This window comes from Nicotiana attenuata, chromosome 2 (assembly GCF_001879085.1).
Source record: "Nicotiana attenuata strain UT chromosome 2, NIATTr2, whole genome shotgun sequence".
Classification (NCBI taxonomy): domain Eukaryota; kingdom Viridiplantae; phylum Streptophyta; class Magnoliopsida; order Solanales; family Solanaceae; genus Nicotiana; species Nicotiana attenuata.
Window position 1 is genome coordinate 69,763,759 of NC_031990.1, and position 18,684 is coordinate 69,782,442.

General features: G+C 38.0%; 1 protein-coding gene across 1 annotated transcript; it reads right to left on the minus strand.

The window, feature by feature from the left end:
* On the minus strand, positions 7,730-8,737 carry LOC109212171. Its single transcript, XM_019375795.1, has one exon. The coding sequence runs from the start codon at positions 8,650-8,652 to the stop codon at positions 8,008-8,010; it is 645 nt and encodes a 214-aa protein (XP_019231340.1). The 5' UTR covers positions 8,653-8,737; the 3' UTR covers positions 7,730-8,007.

Sequence of the window (18,684 nt, forward strand, 5' to 3'; positions counted from 1 at the left end):
AGATTGTCAGCTGTGGGTTGTGCCCAGTCATAAAGTGCACCCTCAGGCACAGGAGGTGCCAGTTGCTCATTCCTGACGTTCACGTTGGGGTCGTTTATGTCGCCCATGTTAATTTCGAGTTGGTGTATTTGTTGTGATTGTTGAAGTCTTTTGTTTGCACGATTCAATGCCCGGAATGTCTTCTCGGGGTCCGAGAGTCCTTCAAGCAGTTCTCCAGTCCTCGTAGAGTTTCTAGGCATGCACCTGTGCACCCAGATCAACAACCGTCAAATTTTCAATGAAAAAGTTGGTAGAGAGAAAACTGACTACAACAAGAATCTTTGTATTTCTGTCAATGGCAATTGATAATTCCGTTAACTCCCCGGCAACGGCGCCAAAATTTGATCACGCCCAACTATGCCTTATAAAAAGGACTCTGCGGACGTTGCAAATATAACCCGAGTATTACGCCTAGGGTCGAATCCACAGAGAGTTAACCTATCAACTGCTATCTTCAGACCCACTAAGTCTTCAGAACCAGCTTCCCAAATATTCAAATCTCAGTTGAGTGTTCTTTAACAACTAGTTTGCAAATAACTAAATGGCTGTAACTAAGTAAAAATAAAGGTTGTAAACAATTATGAGAAAAAGCTAAGGCAATGATTTCCCCTATTGATGGAATCCCTTCTGTTTATGCTCATACAAATTTACCCACACATCTCTATCAATCATGAACGCTAATCTTACCGTAAATCTCTCCCGAGTAATCACAGTAATTTACTATTGCACTCTCCCGAGATACATTAGCTTACTTTATTTAGCACAATTCAATTTAGATTGCACCCAAGGCTTCGTTATTCCTAATCCCGCCTTTAAACCCGCAATTATAGATTCCTCTAATAATCTAGGAGTGGTGTTGTTCAACAATACCCTACATATGCACTCTTTTCCAAGATATGCACACTAAATAGGCACAGCTAATTGAGGATCCTGTCAATTAACTACAACGAACACGAAGTTGAACAAATAAAGATTAAACTAGCAATTTGTATTCACATAAACAAGAAGTTCATCACCCAATAGGTTCCATCAACACCTTAGACAAGGAATTTAGCTACTCATGACTATGGGAACATAAACTAAGCTTGAATTCATCATAAAATCAAAAGAAAAGAAGAAAGATGTTTTGAGTACTTTTTCACAATTGTTTTCCTTGCTAAGAAACCTAAAAAATCAATACATGCCTCTCTTGGGCGAAGTCTAATGTTTTAAATAGGGTTTAGGTCTAAAAATCCCGTAATTGACACTTTGGTCCCAGAAGTTTCTGTGCTTGCCGCGGTTCTGCCGCGGTCGCGGTAGAACCGCGGCCAAACACCCTCGCGGATTCTCACAACTTCTGCAGCTGCTTCCCACCGCGGTTCTGCCGCGGTCGCGGTGAAACCGTGGTGGATCCAGTTCTCTGAATCTTCGGCCTGTTTTTGCACGGGTCACTTAGGAAATTTCACAGTTGGCCTCTTTTTCATCACTTTTGACTCCAAAACTGCTCCTTAGCCGTCTTTATACATATATCACCTACAAATCATGAAAAGCACTAATAAGAGCATTTTGTCATCACTTTTAGCATTAAAACTACACAAGAAGGTGATTATTTAAGGTGTGATTATAGTCAAATTCACCTATTATCAATCATTTTTTCAAATGATTAAGTTAAAAGTATTTTACCTTGTTTTTCAATTATAGCGAGTTGTATGTTTACATTTTCAAAAATTTCCCATATATTTCTCCCACATTATCTCAAAAATTGGGTTTGAGTTTAGAAAAATCGAAGGAGTACCCACTGATATTATACAAGATATTTAAGATAGAACTTATATAATCCAAAGAAGGATTAAATTTACAAAATTTAGTTGATTTAAAACTTTTAATCTCTAGCACAATTTTTTTTGAAATTACATAATAAAAATCATTAAAATATGTTTCCATTATAAAATAAAAGTTAATATCAAACATATAAGTTTTTTAAAATAATAAATATTAATATACAGCTTAGATTATTAAATAAAACTGATAAACACAATATAAAAGCCAAAGAATTTAAAGTAAAATAAGTAAAAATAAGAGAGGTATTCAAAACCATATGAGAAAATATTCAATAAAAGATTAGAAGAAATAATAGATAATACATTTATAACGAGTAACATATGAAAATACTTTTATTGTTAATACACTCAATATTAAAGTTGATATTGATCTTGTTTATTATAGGTCCTGTATAATTTTTCTTCCTTTATTTTTGGAGTATCGTTACCATGAATCCATGATAACTAAGAATAAGTTAGATAAAAAATTTTATGTAAACTTTTGCGTGAAATGAGTACGTAATAAATAATATTCTTTCGGCTCTTTATTTATATTTCACACCATAAATAAAGTATAGGTTTCGGACATTTTTAGGTTAGGCTTTATATATTACTTAATTACTATGTTTATCTTATAACTCTATAAGGTAAAATTTTAACTGATGTTTAAGTTCAAAATATTTAAATTTACTACATAGTAGTTCAAAAAAGGTAATTATTTAATATGCAAGATTTTAGTTGATTTTAAAGTCTTAATTATTGGTATAATTAAATTACTATTTTGCCTAATGTGAAATATATTTTTAAAGGGCAAAAAAGTCGAACGACATTTCGCTAAGGGCCTTCGTGCTTTTAATATAATATAGATACATATGTTATTTGTAAATAAAACCTAGTTAGTCCTGGTAAATAACAAATTTTAGTTAAAACGAATAAATAAGTAGTATTATAATATGTGTAGGAAAAATGGCTAACTCAAGGTTAATTAGAAAATCATATATAAAGAATGCTTTTATAGAGATTTGAGGAAGGCTAGTAAAAGAGGAAGTAGGAAGGGCCAAGAGGCATAAAGGTCTACGACATTATTAGATTTCTTTTCAATAAAGGTCTTTATGCCCAAAAAAAGGGTTTACTTGTCTCACTCAAGTCGAAAATTGTAAATGAGGACATAGGTAAACATAACCCTCTAAATTAAAAATTTATATCATATCAAAATTGCTATCATTATTCAGTGTTCAAAATATGAAATTGTTCCTACAATAATATGTTATAATCTATAAAGTGAAATGCAACCTCTAAAAATAAACATTTTCAAATATAAAAAGATGTCAATTTTTTCTAAATAGATAAAAGAAAAAAGAATCTCGTATAAATAAAATTGAATAGAATATAGACTTTAGGATAAAGTGCAATATTGGCCTATTTATAAACATCATCATTATCTAGAAATGTCATGAAGCAGTTGTAATTGATAATGTCTCCAAATCCAAAACAAAATATGGCTTGTGATTGGCATGATTTTGATGTTTGGCGAGGTTAAGGTTTGGGCATGGTATGAAAATATGAATGATGATTTTGATGCCATGAAAGCAGGGGGTGTCGGTTTTTTTGACAACTTCGGCAGGAATGCTCAATGCATTTGCAACTTTATGTCCCAACCAGAAAAATAGATTTTGATAGAGAGAAGAAATTTGCTTCCGCAGTTCTTACTGTCCTTTGTTGTTTTTGTTTTCCCACCGAGGTTCGATATCCGCATAGTAGCGTTAATTAGTTTGGATTCGCACCATATAAACTTAATTAAATGTGAGCACTCCTTATTAGAAATTTTTTTTATTCACAGGACTCGAACCCGAAACTTAAGGATGAAAAGATCATATGCATCAACCAACCGTTGATGATAATTGCCTCGTTCCTAAAGATTTCCATATTTTTCTACAGCAGACATCTCGAATGTGTCTGACTTTCCACCTTCAACTCTGAACACTTATTTGGAAAATTTCTCGGACTTTTTATTTACACATATTCCTCTTTCAGAAATCATTGTCTGAGAAGGTCATTATCGTTGTTGTTGTTGTTGTTGTTGTTGTTGTTGTTGTTGTTATTATTATTATTATTATTATTTGTTTTACTAGTGCTATTTGAGAACAAAGAACAAAGAAGATCATCTACTACCTATTTAAGGCCTTCATGCAAAAAAAAAAAAAAAACCCCAAATAATTGAAATTCAGTTTCTTTTTCTATATCTTCATTTAAAAAAAAAAAAACTCAACTAACCAAAGATATTAACTATTCTTAACCAAATAAAAAATAAAAAATAAAAAACTTTAGTTTGTATACACATACAACAATGATAGACAATGATTCATCCAACTCACAGTAACCGCGGAGATAGTATTTCTCAAATGTCGTGACAATCATGCCTTGGTTACAACTATTGATCACACAGTGCTCTTCAAAAAGCAACTCTAACATGAACCACATTTTATATTGATAAAAAAGAAAAACAAAGATAGGGTAGGCCTAGTTGGGCCATGAATAGCCAATTATTGTACTGACAGTTCAATTGGAACATGAAAACGTAATGTTACTCTTCGAGATGGTGTGGCAGAGGGGGGGAGTTGGGGAAAGGAATTCTCGAACCATAACCATATTTGGTGAAGCAAATCCAAAGAAGCAAACTGTTATCTCATTGCTAAAAAAAAAAAAAAAAAAAAAAAGAAGATTTACAAAAGCACTACACTAACGAGAACAAATCATCCACGTATCTGTGCAAAAATATCCAGTCCTCTCCCACCTTTCCCCATTCTTAAGTTAATTACTTTAATATCCCATATGACAAAGTTTGACCCTTTTCTATGAAATAGTCAGACCCTTTAACTTATTACGTAGTAGTACCGAGACGATGATCTCATTTAAGGTGAAATGGGCTCAATTTGCATTGAGCTATCAAGCCACCACAAAGAGAAATTAGGAATACCTAAAGATGGTCGTAATTCCTCAAAGAGCAATGTGTTTCAGCCTTTTAACGAAGCGGCTACGTCCGAGGGAGCTATCAACATAAAATAAGGGAAGTAGGTTTATCTTCATCCCAATACCCATCCAATAATGATCAATTTTCCCTTTCATGACATTTTTTTTATCAATTCATACACTTACCATTGTCAAACCATCATGTATTAGCTCTTTATCATTAACTTAACTCCAACATAAAACGGGTGAACTCTCTCCTTGTGGCCAAATTCTTTAAGAAAAGAAATCCATTTTTACCCAACTTTTGGCTATAGCTTCAAACTAGCTCAAGTTCAAACTTTGTTAGGACAAGTAGACTTTCCACACTAGGCCAACTAAACAGGTATCCCTTGCATGGTACTTCTAAATTCTAACTAAACAGAGATGAAATCTAAGACAGAAAATAAAAATGCTAACAATGAAACGAATAATAGAGTTCACTGCAACTTGGGGACTTGAATTGGATTCTGGCCGTAATATACATTTTTAAAAGGCAAGTACAAAATAAACTAAAACAATATCCTCATGCTAGAGCATTTTAAATATATAGGCTTCTCCATAATTTCCAAGACAAAGTGCATTCCATGAAGACATCACCATGATTTAATTACAACTACATTGCAAAACCCATAGACCTTGAGTTGAACGAGAACAAAATCATCAAAGATTACAGAGAGGAGGCACAATGTCTCACTAAATATCGAACAGGGTCACCATCGACAGCAGAATGAGTCAACCAAAAGGAGATTTCTTTTACAATATTGCCAACTACAGCTCAACTCAAGATTTGACTAAATAGATGCATACTCCAAAATCACAGCCGACATAATTTAATAAAAAAAAAGTCATCCAAGAAAATAGAGAACAAAAGAAAAAATAGGGCAAAAAGGCAAACCAGCTGAAAGGGAAAGGCAGAAAAAACTAGAAAAAGAGCACATAGCACACAAACAAGTAAAAGATGCAGCTCAACAACCTTGTCAGTGTCTATATAGGTGTGGTTGCTTCATGAAGCTCAAGTGAAATCTGGAAGGAAGCCTCATATACAATAAATATAACTCATTCAACAGTTAGTGGTATTGAAGTATACCAGATGTTCCACCATCGTGCCAGGATACTCGCAAGTATACTACGACCAGGGACCTAATATCATTTTGGAATTATTTTTAACGTGAGCGGTGGTGGGAAAAATAGCTAGTCACATTAAGTGATAGCATTATATAAGCTCAACTCCATTGGAGGAGCAAATATTATCAATATCAAGATTTGAGGACAAATCTTCTTTGAGAAGGGGAGAATGATAGCAACCATGGAAGCTCAATGAAATTAAAGGACAAGGATGAAGCTTTAGAAGCTCCAAGAAGGCCCTTGACAAGATCTCAACCAAAGAAGTTTTGAGACAAGCTCAATGAGCTTCAATTAGCAATTAAAAAGTGTCTTATGGTGGGAGAAGAGCTTCCGCCCAAGGAAGAACATTCGGCCAAGTCTTATAACTATTTGGAGGGCCAATTGGAATCCAAGAGGAGGTGAAATGGGGCCCAAATCCACCCCAAAATGGAGCAACTACAGCAGCCCACTTTAGTGTTATTTCAACCTAGTTTCTAGAATTTATATTTAAGGTGTGTATTATTCTAGGTTGACCCCCTTTAAAGCTTATTGAACAAAGTGTGGGCAGTCTTCTATGCCCCTAAGGATTATCATTCCTATTTATTTTTGTTTCGACCAGCCCCCTTCTTTACTACTATATAAGAGGTTGCCTTGTTCCTTCACTGTAACTAAGATTGAAGATTAATATTGATACTAGTAGCCTTTGGCTTTGTAGAGACCTTGTAAGGTTCTCTTTGGGGTTTGCCCTTTTTGTTCTATTTTGAACCATTACTTGAAGTCTTCAATTGTAAGATTCCTTGTTTGAGTTTCCTCCGTCATATTCTTCTTCTTTTTCTATTTATCATTCAATGGTTCAAATTTGAAATATTTGAGTTTGTGTTCTTTTCTTTCAAGAATCAATCATTCCCTCTTTCAAACTTCTAATTTAAAGTCTTCCGCAATCCGTGTTGTTAAAGGGTGACGTACAGTGATGGATGAGCAAAAAGTCTTGACAAGGAACTGATACACAACAGAATACTCCAATAGATTGTTTGGTAATACAGAGATTAGATTGTTATGATGTGAACAAAAACATAAGATTGTTATAAAGAGATTGCGATACAAAAGTCAAGAGCTTAATCCTCATATCGCTAATACACGTATTCTTATTCCACAATCTATTAAAACACAGAGATAGATTCTTGTATCAATTATACAGAGTGAAATAGTTAGAAACCAAGCACCCTATATTAGTAAAATGCAGAGTTGTATAACTAGTAACGTAATACTGGGTATGTTGTTGTTGTAGTTGTCAAACACATGCTCTGTCCAGGAGAGCACTTCAAATCAAAGAATTCATCACCCATAACTGTAAAGAGCATCCTCTACAAAAACTAGCTGCAAGCCTCCAACATTGCTGAAACTACAAACTTTGGGGTATGGAAAAACTTACAGCCACTTTAGAGAGTTCCACAAGAGAATATAATGATACGTTGTAAGGCATCATCCCCGTTATACAAACTAAATTCAAATAGAACACACAAGTATCATTTTCTGCGACGAGCATTACCTTGTAACGAACCTCTTAAACACAATGACTGGTGCATGTCACAAGACATTCAAAACAAACAATAAATAAGATCAACTTAATGAAATGTAAATCTTCAAACACAATTACGCAATTAAAACAGCCTCACTACCTTCTTAAGGTAGGGGTAAGGTCTGCATACACACTACCCTCACCAGACCCCACTTGTAGGATTACACTAGGTTTGTTGTTGTTGTTGTAAACACAATTATGCAGTAAAACTTTTGTTGATAAGGTAAATAACTTATACAGCATATAATCCAATGCAATGGAGAAGGGACCTACTCCGTAACATTTGGTGACCAGTAACTTACGGATTCCCTTAAATCATCAAGTGTATTTTACACAAGGATGACAAAGTGAAATCACAGTACAATTAAAAGCCTTTTCATAATATTCAGTACAATTAACAGTAAAATATGCATTCACATGGATTCATAGATGACCAGAAAGATAAACCGTTTATGCACTTACAGATACCACCCCCCATCAAACCACCTCCTTAGCCGGCTTCTTCAGATCATCATCGACAACCTTAGTAGGAAGAATCACGTATCCTCCCAACTTTTTAGGGCTAACGTCATCATCGAAATCGTCATCATCGTCGGAATCCTCCTCAAAATCAAAAGCGGTGGGCCAGAACAGAGACCAGATCAGGTACATCATGGCAGCAGTTAAAGCGCCACAACCAGCGCCGAAAAGCATAGCTCCCATAACCCTCATGATATCCTTTGATCGGTCACGAATCGAGCTTGTGACGGCCGAGTAAAACTCCATGGGCTTCGATACATCTTCTTCTTCTCTTTCTACGAGCTGATTTTCTTCTTCGCCGCCGATACGGTCGACGAAAATAGCTTTGCGACCACCGAGAAACTTGTTGAATCGGACCTTGCTGTCTCCGTTGAGGGGATTGGATGTGGTGAAGAAGAAAGTTAGGAATCGGGGAGAATTCAAGGAAGTGTATTGGAGGGAGAAATTAGGGTTAGGGTTAGGGTTTGAAGGATGGGTTGATGCGGGAATGGGGTGATAGGAGGTGGAGGTGAAGAAGAAGAGGGTATTGCAGGGTCGGGCTGTGGCGGAGACGGCTAGGAGAGAGAGGCCGAGGAGGAGAAGAGGGAGCTTCCAGGTCGCCATTGACTCGTGAGAAGAGAAAAGCTGTCGATGAAGAAAAATGAAAGAGGAAATGCGAAAATAGTGATTCGGTGGGTGAGGTGCTGAGAACTTGAACTAGCGATTCAATTGACTTTTCGGTATTAAAATAATTGACTTTTTGGTCTTTCTCTCTCTTTCTTTTTTAAAATAATTTTAGGAATTGTTTATTTTTTATATAATTTTTTCCTGTAGCACATATGAATATTTTTTCCGTCATGAAATTGATTTTGATAACAGAAAAAATAATTTTTGCAATATTATTATAAGAAAAAATGACAGTGTATAGCCACTCTCAAAATAATAGCCGAAAATATATATTTTTCTGTATATATATATATATATATATATATATATATATATATATATATATATATATATATATATATATATATGCATTATGTATGTTATATACTAAAAATATACAAATTTTATATACTTTTTCGGCTAGCGCATATATATTAGGGGTGGGCGTTCGGGCAGTTCGGATTAAATATAGAATTTCGGTTTGGATTTTTGATTTTTGGATTGAAGAAATAACAATCCAAATAAGCTCGGATTGGACCGGATTTTTTAAGTTCGGTTTCAGATTAATCGGGTTGGATATTTTGAATTCTCGGTCTTGAGCTTATAAGTTGACATGTTTCTTCTTTTTACAAAAATTAGTATCCAAATGAAGTACTCATATTAAATTGCCTGAAAAGTTACTCATTCTCGCCGCAATCATCCAAATAAAGTATTCAAGTAATGAAATTACTATCAAGAAAATGCAACAGAGACATTAATACGGCTGATAAGAAGCAGTAATAGTAAAACCATGTCCAAATAGAATGTATTCTAACAGTATCTTAGTAATTAATATTGCATATATGAAATAATATCTAATGGATAGGGTATTTAACTTATTATTATTGACATATAGATAACGTACGAAATATAAATTAAGAATTTTTGGATTTTCGAATATCCAAAAATCCAAAGTACCAAATCCAACATCCAATCCGATATCCAAAAAATTTAAAAATTAAATCCAAAATCCAATCCGTAATCCGAAAATCCAAACCAAAAATTTAAAAAATTCGGATTTCGATTTGGATTTCGGGTTTGCCCAAACTATGTCCACCCCTAATGTAAATTATTGCTGGCGCGGGCTAAAAATAATAAAAGCCATATTATATCAATGAGTAATGTGTTGTAAATAAGTTGTTAGTTGAATTTTTTAATTTGGAGTTTAAGTTTGCTGACAACACGTAAATTTTTTATATATCAAGATAAATTTATCTACAATAACAGATAAACTCAACATAGAGCGAATAAATTTATCATGAAATCTAAAGCGATAACAAGCTATATAATTAAAATATATTGATAATATGACAGTTTATTAGGGGGCATTGTCATATTTAAAGTTACCAAATACTAAATATCAGTATAACTTTTTTAACAAAAATGAGGACAAATTCAATGGGGGGCGTGAGAAAAATTATATTTATTAGTAATATTTTGGACAACTTTAGCCAAACAACATGTAGCATGGACCTCAGATAGTCAGGGGTACTTGCAGATATTTTCTATCATGGGGCCACCATTGTAATCATACCGACAATGCACCAAAATTTATAAATGGGATAATACATAAGATGTACCATGTACTTGTGCGGAAAAATTAGTTTCACACCTATTTACAGGCGTCACATTACCTCCTTAGACTTGTCCTAAGTGAATTTAATACCTCCTTGTCAGACCCAAAACCACTCTTGAATGGAGCAGTGCTATACACTCGCATCACATACCTTCCATGTCAGAAAAATTTTGAAATTCTTTTTTTATCACAAAAGTTCCTTACTTGATCTTATTCACATTGCCCCCCCCCCCCCCCCACAACCCACCCACACGCTTACCTTCTCCTAAAACGGAAAGGTACTTCTCTAAAANTTTGAAATCTTTTGGGTTTAATGATCAAAACCAGATCATGAAAGTTGTAAAGTTCAATTGCAAACAAAGAAGCACCGGTAAGCTTTTGGCCGGAAAAAGTTTTTCGCCGACCTTTTCTTGTCCCCACTTTCTTCGTCCATTAGTCCAACCTAAAAAAACCCTCTCCAAAGCCTAAACTTTAAAAGTAAAAAGAAGATGGAGGACTTCATCGGCAAATTTTTTCGATCAGAGAGGATTTCAAGGTTCTTTATACAGTAACATGGTCTCTCATATATTTCTCTTCCGACAAAGCCTCACTAGAATTTCTAAATGGGATGAAGACTTTATTGTCATGGAACAGGTAAAATTAGGGAAATTGAAGGTGATGATGGAGCCATCTGGTGAGTGGTGAGAAGAAGGGAAAGAAGAAAAGAAAAAATATTAATAAAGAAAAAGTAAAAAGACAGGAGGCCCACCGAGAATTAACTATTATAATTAGTTCCATAACAATCCAATAGAAAAATAGCATGTGTATAATTTAATCCACTTTTGATATTTTTTTTCACGATCAACGCGCATTTAGGAATGAAGAAGTATTTTCGGAAAATTTTATTTTGCGTCTCATACAACTGACACTAGTTGTATGAGACACAAAATAAAACTTCTCAGTATTTTCACTGCCACATCAGCTTTAGGGAGGTATTAAAACTTTGGACAAGTATAGGGATGTAATTTTCACTGCCACATCAAATTCAATATGAAGATTTTCAGAGGCAGATTTCGGCGCGTTATACTACCGCATAAACGTTCTACGAGCCGCCTAACGGCCGCAGACCTGACCATGCCTGCCCAATTTTGGGACCATTTTTGCGGTCCCCTTTGCGGACGGCATATTCGTTTTGTGGTCCGGTCTGTGATCGCAGACCCAATTTCGTAGGCTTAAGTGGAAAAATTACCCGACCTCATTTTTATAAAACGACCTTAGGAGTTATTTTAGAAGTGTATACGGTTAAAATCGGGCCTACTCGATTGTGCTATTTGATCGAGATCAGGGGACTACATCGAGAGTTAGCCTCGTAATGGATCAGACCAGAACACGAAGACGAGGTATCGAGTCCAAGGATCGAGGTGCATATCGAGATCGAGGCCATCAGCGATCGATACCAAATATGAAAGACTTCGAGCAAAGCGCAATAATGGAAAAACGAGATATTCATGACCAGCCGGAGATAATGGCGTAAATCTCGGAAGAGATCAAATCAGCGGCAGTTATCTCTTTAATCATGGGATTTACTTCCGGAATTTGAATTGTACCATAAATAGGATTCCTCTACTATATAAAGAGGATCCTAATCATCTTGTAAACACCTTACATTCACGCAGATCAAAGCAATACAATATTCTCTCTTTAATTTACATTCTCTTGTTTATCAGTTTGTTGCATTTTAACTGTTCTTGCACAACTAGCTCGAGGATACTCGCTCGGGGCTAAGCTCTGTTCAAACACTGGTTCGCCTCATATCATTGTTGATTTCTATTATTACTCTTTGCATTTGTTACTTGGTACTAGGTGAAATCACGTATCCTTAAAACCACATTATAAATTTAATTGTTATCCGATTTTTAGGGTAAACAGTTTGGCATCCACCGTGGGGCTAAGGATAATAGTGATTGCCTAGTATTAATCTTTCATAACACACATTGGTTAACACTTGTTCTCATAAGTATCTTTGATTTCAGGAATCAACATGTCAAACTCTCAAGTAGTGCCCACTCACACAGACGCCGGCCTTGGTCTTCATGGCGAGAACGAGAACATAGGTTCCCCGTGAAACGGAGTACCTCCAATCAATCCCGATGGACTACCGGCCGTTAATCCAGTCGATGTTGATTCCCGTGTTTCCATTCATGGAAATTTAGGCACCGACCATGAAAATAGCATCCGCAGAGATGCCCGGCCGGCCGACCAGAACACACAAATCGAAGAAGAAGGTGGGATTAGCCTTCAAATGATATTTGAAATGTTGCAGACTCAGCAGTTTGCGATAGCGGAACTCCTAAACCAGAATCGAGCACCAAGCAGAATTGAGCTCGATACATCGCAGGAAGTTATTCACAGGGTCGAACCTATACCAGAGAAATCGAACGATAATAGATCGGGAACTGACCCTCCATCATGAAGATGCTCGAGGAGCTCACTAAACGGATCGACTCAGGAGAAAAGAAAATCGAGGCTAATGATAAAAAGGTAGAAAAATACAACTCACGGGTTGATCAAATACCGGGGGCACCCCCGATTCTAAAGGGTTTAGATTCGAAGAAGTTCGTATAGAATCCTTTCCCACCAAGTGCGGCTCTGAAGCCCATTCCAAAGAAGTTCCGCATGCCAGAAATTCCCAAATACAATGGAACCACTAATCCTAATGAGCATGTCACTTCTTATACATGCGTAATAAAAGGAAATGACTTAGAAGATGATGAAATTGAATCTGTTCTGTTGAATAAGTTTGGAGAAACTTTATCGAAGGGGACAATGATATGGTACTATAATTTGCCGCCCAATTCCATCGGTTCCTTCGCCATGCTTGATGATTTGTTCGTAAAGGCGCACGCCAGAGCAATAAAGGTCGCAACTAGGAAGTCAGACCTCTTCAAAGTGAGACAAAAGGACAATGAACTGCTAAGGGAATTCGTATCTTGATTTCAGATGGAATGCATGGACCTACCCCCGATCACCGAGGATTGGGTTGTCCAAGCCATCGCTCAAGGTTTGAACGAGCGAAGTTCGATAGCATCACGACAACTGAAGCAGAATTTAATTGAATATCCAGCTGTGACCTGGGCCGATGTACATAATTGATACCAGTCAAAGATCAGGGTCGAGGATGATCAGTTAGGAGCCCCTTCCGGTTCCGTTTACCTAAATAGATCCGAGGCAGAATTTAAAGAGACATCGACAGAGAGCCCCGACCAAACAGAGATCGGTACCAACCATACAACGCAGATCGTAGAAATAATAGATCGGGACATAATCCCGCTCGAAATGATCGAAGGAATGATCGAGGATAAAGCTCGCGAGGGCTCATGAGTAAAAGTGGCTTCGATAAACATGTCGAGCCCAAAGAAGCGCCACGATTGTCAGAATACAACTTCAGCATCGATGCGTCGGGTATTGTGTCAGCCATTGGGTGAATCAAGGATACTAGATGGCCCAGACCCCTACCGACCGATCCGGCTCAAAGGAACCCTAATCAAATATGCAAATACCATGGAACCCATGGTCACAAAACCAAAGACTGCAGACAGTTAAGGGAGGAGGTAGCTCGTTTATTCAACGAAGGTCATCTTCGAGAGTTCTTGAGTGACCGAGCTAAAAACCACTTCAGAGACAGGGATGCAAACAGGAAAAACGAACAGGAGGAACCACAGCACGTGATCCATATGATCGTTGGTGGGATCGATATTCCTGAAGGCCTGATATTTAAACGCACCAAGGTGACAATCACAAGGGAGAAGCGTACCCAGGACTAATTACCAGAATTTATCTTTCAACGATGAGGATGTAGAAGGAATGGAATAGCCTCACAATGACACGCTGGTAATATCTATCTTTATGAATAAAATCAAGTTAAACATGCTCGGCAAACATTATTCGATCGAGGGTCGTAGAGCAGCTCAGCCTCCAAGATCAAATCGTCCATGCGGCTCGAGTACTCAACGGTTTCAACATGGCAAGCGCAACCACCATAGGGGAAATTATTTTGCTGGTAAACGTGGCCGGGACTATCCAGGAAAAAAAGTTCCATGTAATTGAAGGTGATATGAGATACAACGCGCTGCTCGGGAGAACTTGGATTCACAATATGAGGGCAATACCTTCGACGCTTCATCAAGTCTTGAAATTCCCAACATCGGAAGGAATCAAAATGGTGTACGCTGAACAACCCGCCACCACCGAGATGTTTGCAATCGACGAAGTAGTACCAGTATCGGCGCTTTCGTCAACGAAAGGATCAGAGTCAAAGGGAAAGCAAGAAGTCAAATAACAACCATAGGCGCCGACCCCAGCCCCATCGGAGGAACATGAGATCTTTGAGGATGAATATTATATGATACCTCAAACCTTTATGACCCCCGATGATTCTACTGCAACGAAGTCAACGGTCGAGGAGATGGAATAACTCATATTGATCAAACACCTTCCCGATTGAAAGGTATACCTGGGCACGGGGTTAACTCCCGAGCTCAAGAAAAAATTCATTCAATTCCTTTTGAATAACATGGATTGTTTTGCTTGGTCCCACCTAGATATGACAAGGATCCCACCGGAGATTACAACACATCGATTTAGCCTGGACCCAAAGTTCAGACCGGTAAAACAAAAGAGAAGGCCCCAGTCTGAGTTAAAACATGCATTCATCAAGGATGAGGTAACCAAACTTCTCAAAATATGGTCCATTCGGGAAGTAAAATATCCCGAATGGTTAGCAAACGTAGTAGTAGTCCCTAAAAAGGGGAACAAACATAGAATGTGCATAGATTATAAAGATTTCAACAAAGCATGTCCCAAAGACTCTTTTCCTCTACCGAATATCGATCGTATGATCGATGCCATGGCCGGCCACGAGATCCTTTGTTTTCTCGACGCCTATTCCGGGTACAATCAAATTCAAATGAACCCGGAGGTACAGGAAAAGACTTCATTCATCACTAAGTATGGCACCTACTGTTATAATATAATGCCATTTGGGCTAAAAAATGCTGGTGCTACTTACCAACGCCTAGTGAATCGAATGTTTGAAGAACAAATAGGTAAATCAATGGAGGTGTATATTGACGATATGCTAGTTAAGTCCCTGTGCATAGGACCATTTGACACATTTGTAGGAAACTTTCAACATATTGAGAAAATATAACATGAAGCTCAATCCTGAGAAATGTGCATTCGGGGTATCAACCCAGATAAAATCAAGGCAATCGAAGACATCACAGTCGTGGATAGCGTGAAGGCCGTACAAAGATTAACAGGGCGGATAGCCACCCTAGGCCAGTTCATCTCGAGGTCTTCAGATTGAAGTCAAAGGTTCTTCTCACTACTCAAAAAGAAGAACAATTTCACTTGGACCTCGGAATGCCAACAGGCGTTGCAACAATTAAAGCAGTATCTTTCGAGCCCACCATTGCTTCATACTCCGAAGGCGGACAAGCAACTCTACTTATATCTTGAAGTCTCGGAAGTTGCGGTAAGTGGTGTCCTAGTTCGAGAAGAGCAAGGTATGCAATTTCCTCTTTACTATGTTAGTCGAACTTGAGGTGAAGCCGAAACCCGGTACCCACACTTAGAAAAATTAGCGCTTGCTCTAATAAGCGTCTCTAGGAAATTAAAACCATATTTTCAATGCCACCAATCTGTGTGGTGACCACTTACCCTCTTCGTAATGTTCTGCACAAGCCCGAACTCTCGGGTCGATTGGCTACTGGGTCATCGAATCAGTGGGTATGATATCGAGTATCAACCCTGAACGGCCATCAAGTCTCAAATCTTAGCGGACTTCGTGGCCGACTTCACGCCAGCCCTCTTACCCGAGGTCAAAAAGGAAGTTTTGTTAAAAATAGATACATCTTTGGGGGTGTGGACCCTCATCAGCGCTTCGAATGTGAAAAGGTCTGGGCTAGGCATCATTTTGAAGCCGCCCACAGGCAATAAGATTAGAAAATCTATCAGAACCCCTAAATTGACTAACAATGAGGCCGAGTATGAGGCTATGATTGCAGGTCTTGAGTTAGCTAAAAGCTTGGGAGCAGAGGTCATCAAGGCCAAATGTGACTCCCTACTTGTGGTTAACCAAGTCAATAGGACCTTTGATGTTCGAGAAGATCGAATGCAGAGATACTTGGACAAACTGCAAGTGACCCTACACTGGTTTAAAGAATGGACCCTACAGCATGTACCTCGAGAACAGAACAGTGAGGCTGATGCCCTTGCAAATTTGGAGTCATCAATCGAAGACGATGAAATTAGCTCGGGGACAGCCGTACAACTTTCAAAGTCAGTAGTCGAAGAAGGCCACGCCGAAATAAACTCCACAAGCTTAACTTGGTATTGGAGGAACAAATATATCGAGTATCTAAAAACGGGAAGCTTCTATCGGACCCTAAGAAAATCGAGGACTCTGCGAACAAAGGCTGCACTATTCACATTGGCTGAAGATGGAACATTACACAGAAGAATGTTTGATGGACCGTTGGCAGTATGTTTGGGTCCGGGAGACACCGACTACGTCCTACGAGATGTTCATGAGGGTACTTGCGGGAACCATTCCGGTGCCGAATCACTGATTCACAACGTCATCAGAATGGGATACTATTGGGCCAATATGGAAAAAGATACTAAGGAGTTCGTTCGAAAATGCGACAAATGCCAAAGACATGCACCGATGATACACCAGCCCGGAGAGCAACTTCATTCAGTCCTATCCCCACGGCCGTTCATGAAATGGGGAATGGATATCGTCGGCACTCTGCCATCGGCCCCAGGTAAAGCTAAGTTCATTTTATTTATGACTGACTATTTCTCTAAGTGGGTTGAAGCACAGACTTTCGAGAAAGTTGGAGAAAAAGAAGTCATAGACTTCATTTGGGATCACATTATATGCCAATTCGGGATACCCGCCGAGATCGTATGCAACAATGGAAAACAATTCAACGACAGCAAAATAACAAAGTTCCCGAAGATCACAAAATAAAAAGGATCTTGTCGACGCCATATCATCCTAGTGGGAACGGACAGGCTGAATCGACAAAGAAGACCATCATTCAGAATCTAAAGAAGATATTGAATGACGCTAAAGGAAAATGGAGAGAAATTTTGTCTAAAGTCCTTTGGGCGTATCAAACAACGTCAAAATCCAGTACGGGGCAACACCGTTCTCCTTAGTATATGGCGCCAAAGCTTTGATCCCAGTCGAAGTCGGAGAACCTAGCATCAAGTTTCGATACACAATAAAAGAGTCGAATCACGAGGCTATGAATACAAGCCTCGAATTGCTAGACAAAAAATGGGAAGCTGCCCTTGTTCGAATGGCCGCCCAGAAACAGTGAATCGAAAGATATTACAATCGAAGAGCCAATCTTCGACACTTCAAAATTGGGGACTTAATTCTCAGAAAAGTCACCATCAACACTCGAGACCCAAACGAGGGAAAGCTCGGTCCAAACTAGGAGGGACCGTATCAGGTCCTCAACATCGTCGGAAAGGGATATTACAAACTTGGCACGATGAACGGCGAACAATTTCCAAATAATTGGAACATATCATTCCTCAAACGATATTATTGCTAAGGTATGACCTTCTCCTTTTTCATTTGTATTTTATACTAACTTGTTGCAGGTGTTCGATCGAAGAAATCGAAGTTCTCTACAAAAACGAAGTCCTTAGGTCTGAAAGCACGCGTTGCACTCTTTTTCCCTTTGATCGATTTTTATCCCAAATGGGTTTTTCCGGCAAGGTTTTTAACAAGGCTACCATTATTTGTGCTAACTCAGAGCAATTCAACAGTATCCGAGGCTTCTTTACGATCAACCTCGAATACTAGGGGGCATCACCCTCGGACGTTACGTTTTCAAGGAAGATACTTCGTGTCAACAGGGTCTTGATAGGTAAATTTTGTAAAGGGCCAGACGGTCTAATGAACCCTGTCTGTATAGATTACTCGAGACCTAATGACAAAACATGTACGCATGAATAATCTATTGAAAGAAGTATTTTTTCCTTACCAGATGTTCCATGCCTTAGTGAAATTTCTACTTTACAAATTCATACTTATGATCTATAGCGAAAACTGAATCGAACGCCGATCGCAATTAAAGCTCGAACAATCAACCCAGAACTCGGGGACTGCTATCCAAAAATCGACATGCTCGGATTATTATACTTCAAAATTGTAAGACCTTAAAAAGGAAACCCTCAATTTTATAGGCCACGGCCACCCCACTCGCGGACTGACGCTTCGAACAAGTTCGAAGTATAATTGAGAAACAAACCCAAAGGGCAAATCTCAAAGTTAAAGGCTACGACCAAACTAACGTGGTTCGGAGACGTTC

Excerpts from the sequence above, each read along its gene's own strand:
- LOC109212171 (XM_019375795.1), bottom strand. The coding sequence starts at position 8,652 with ATGGCGACCTGGAAGCTCCCTCTTCTCCTCCTCGGCCTCTCTCTCCTA.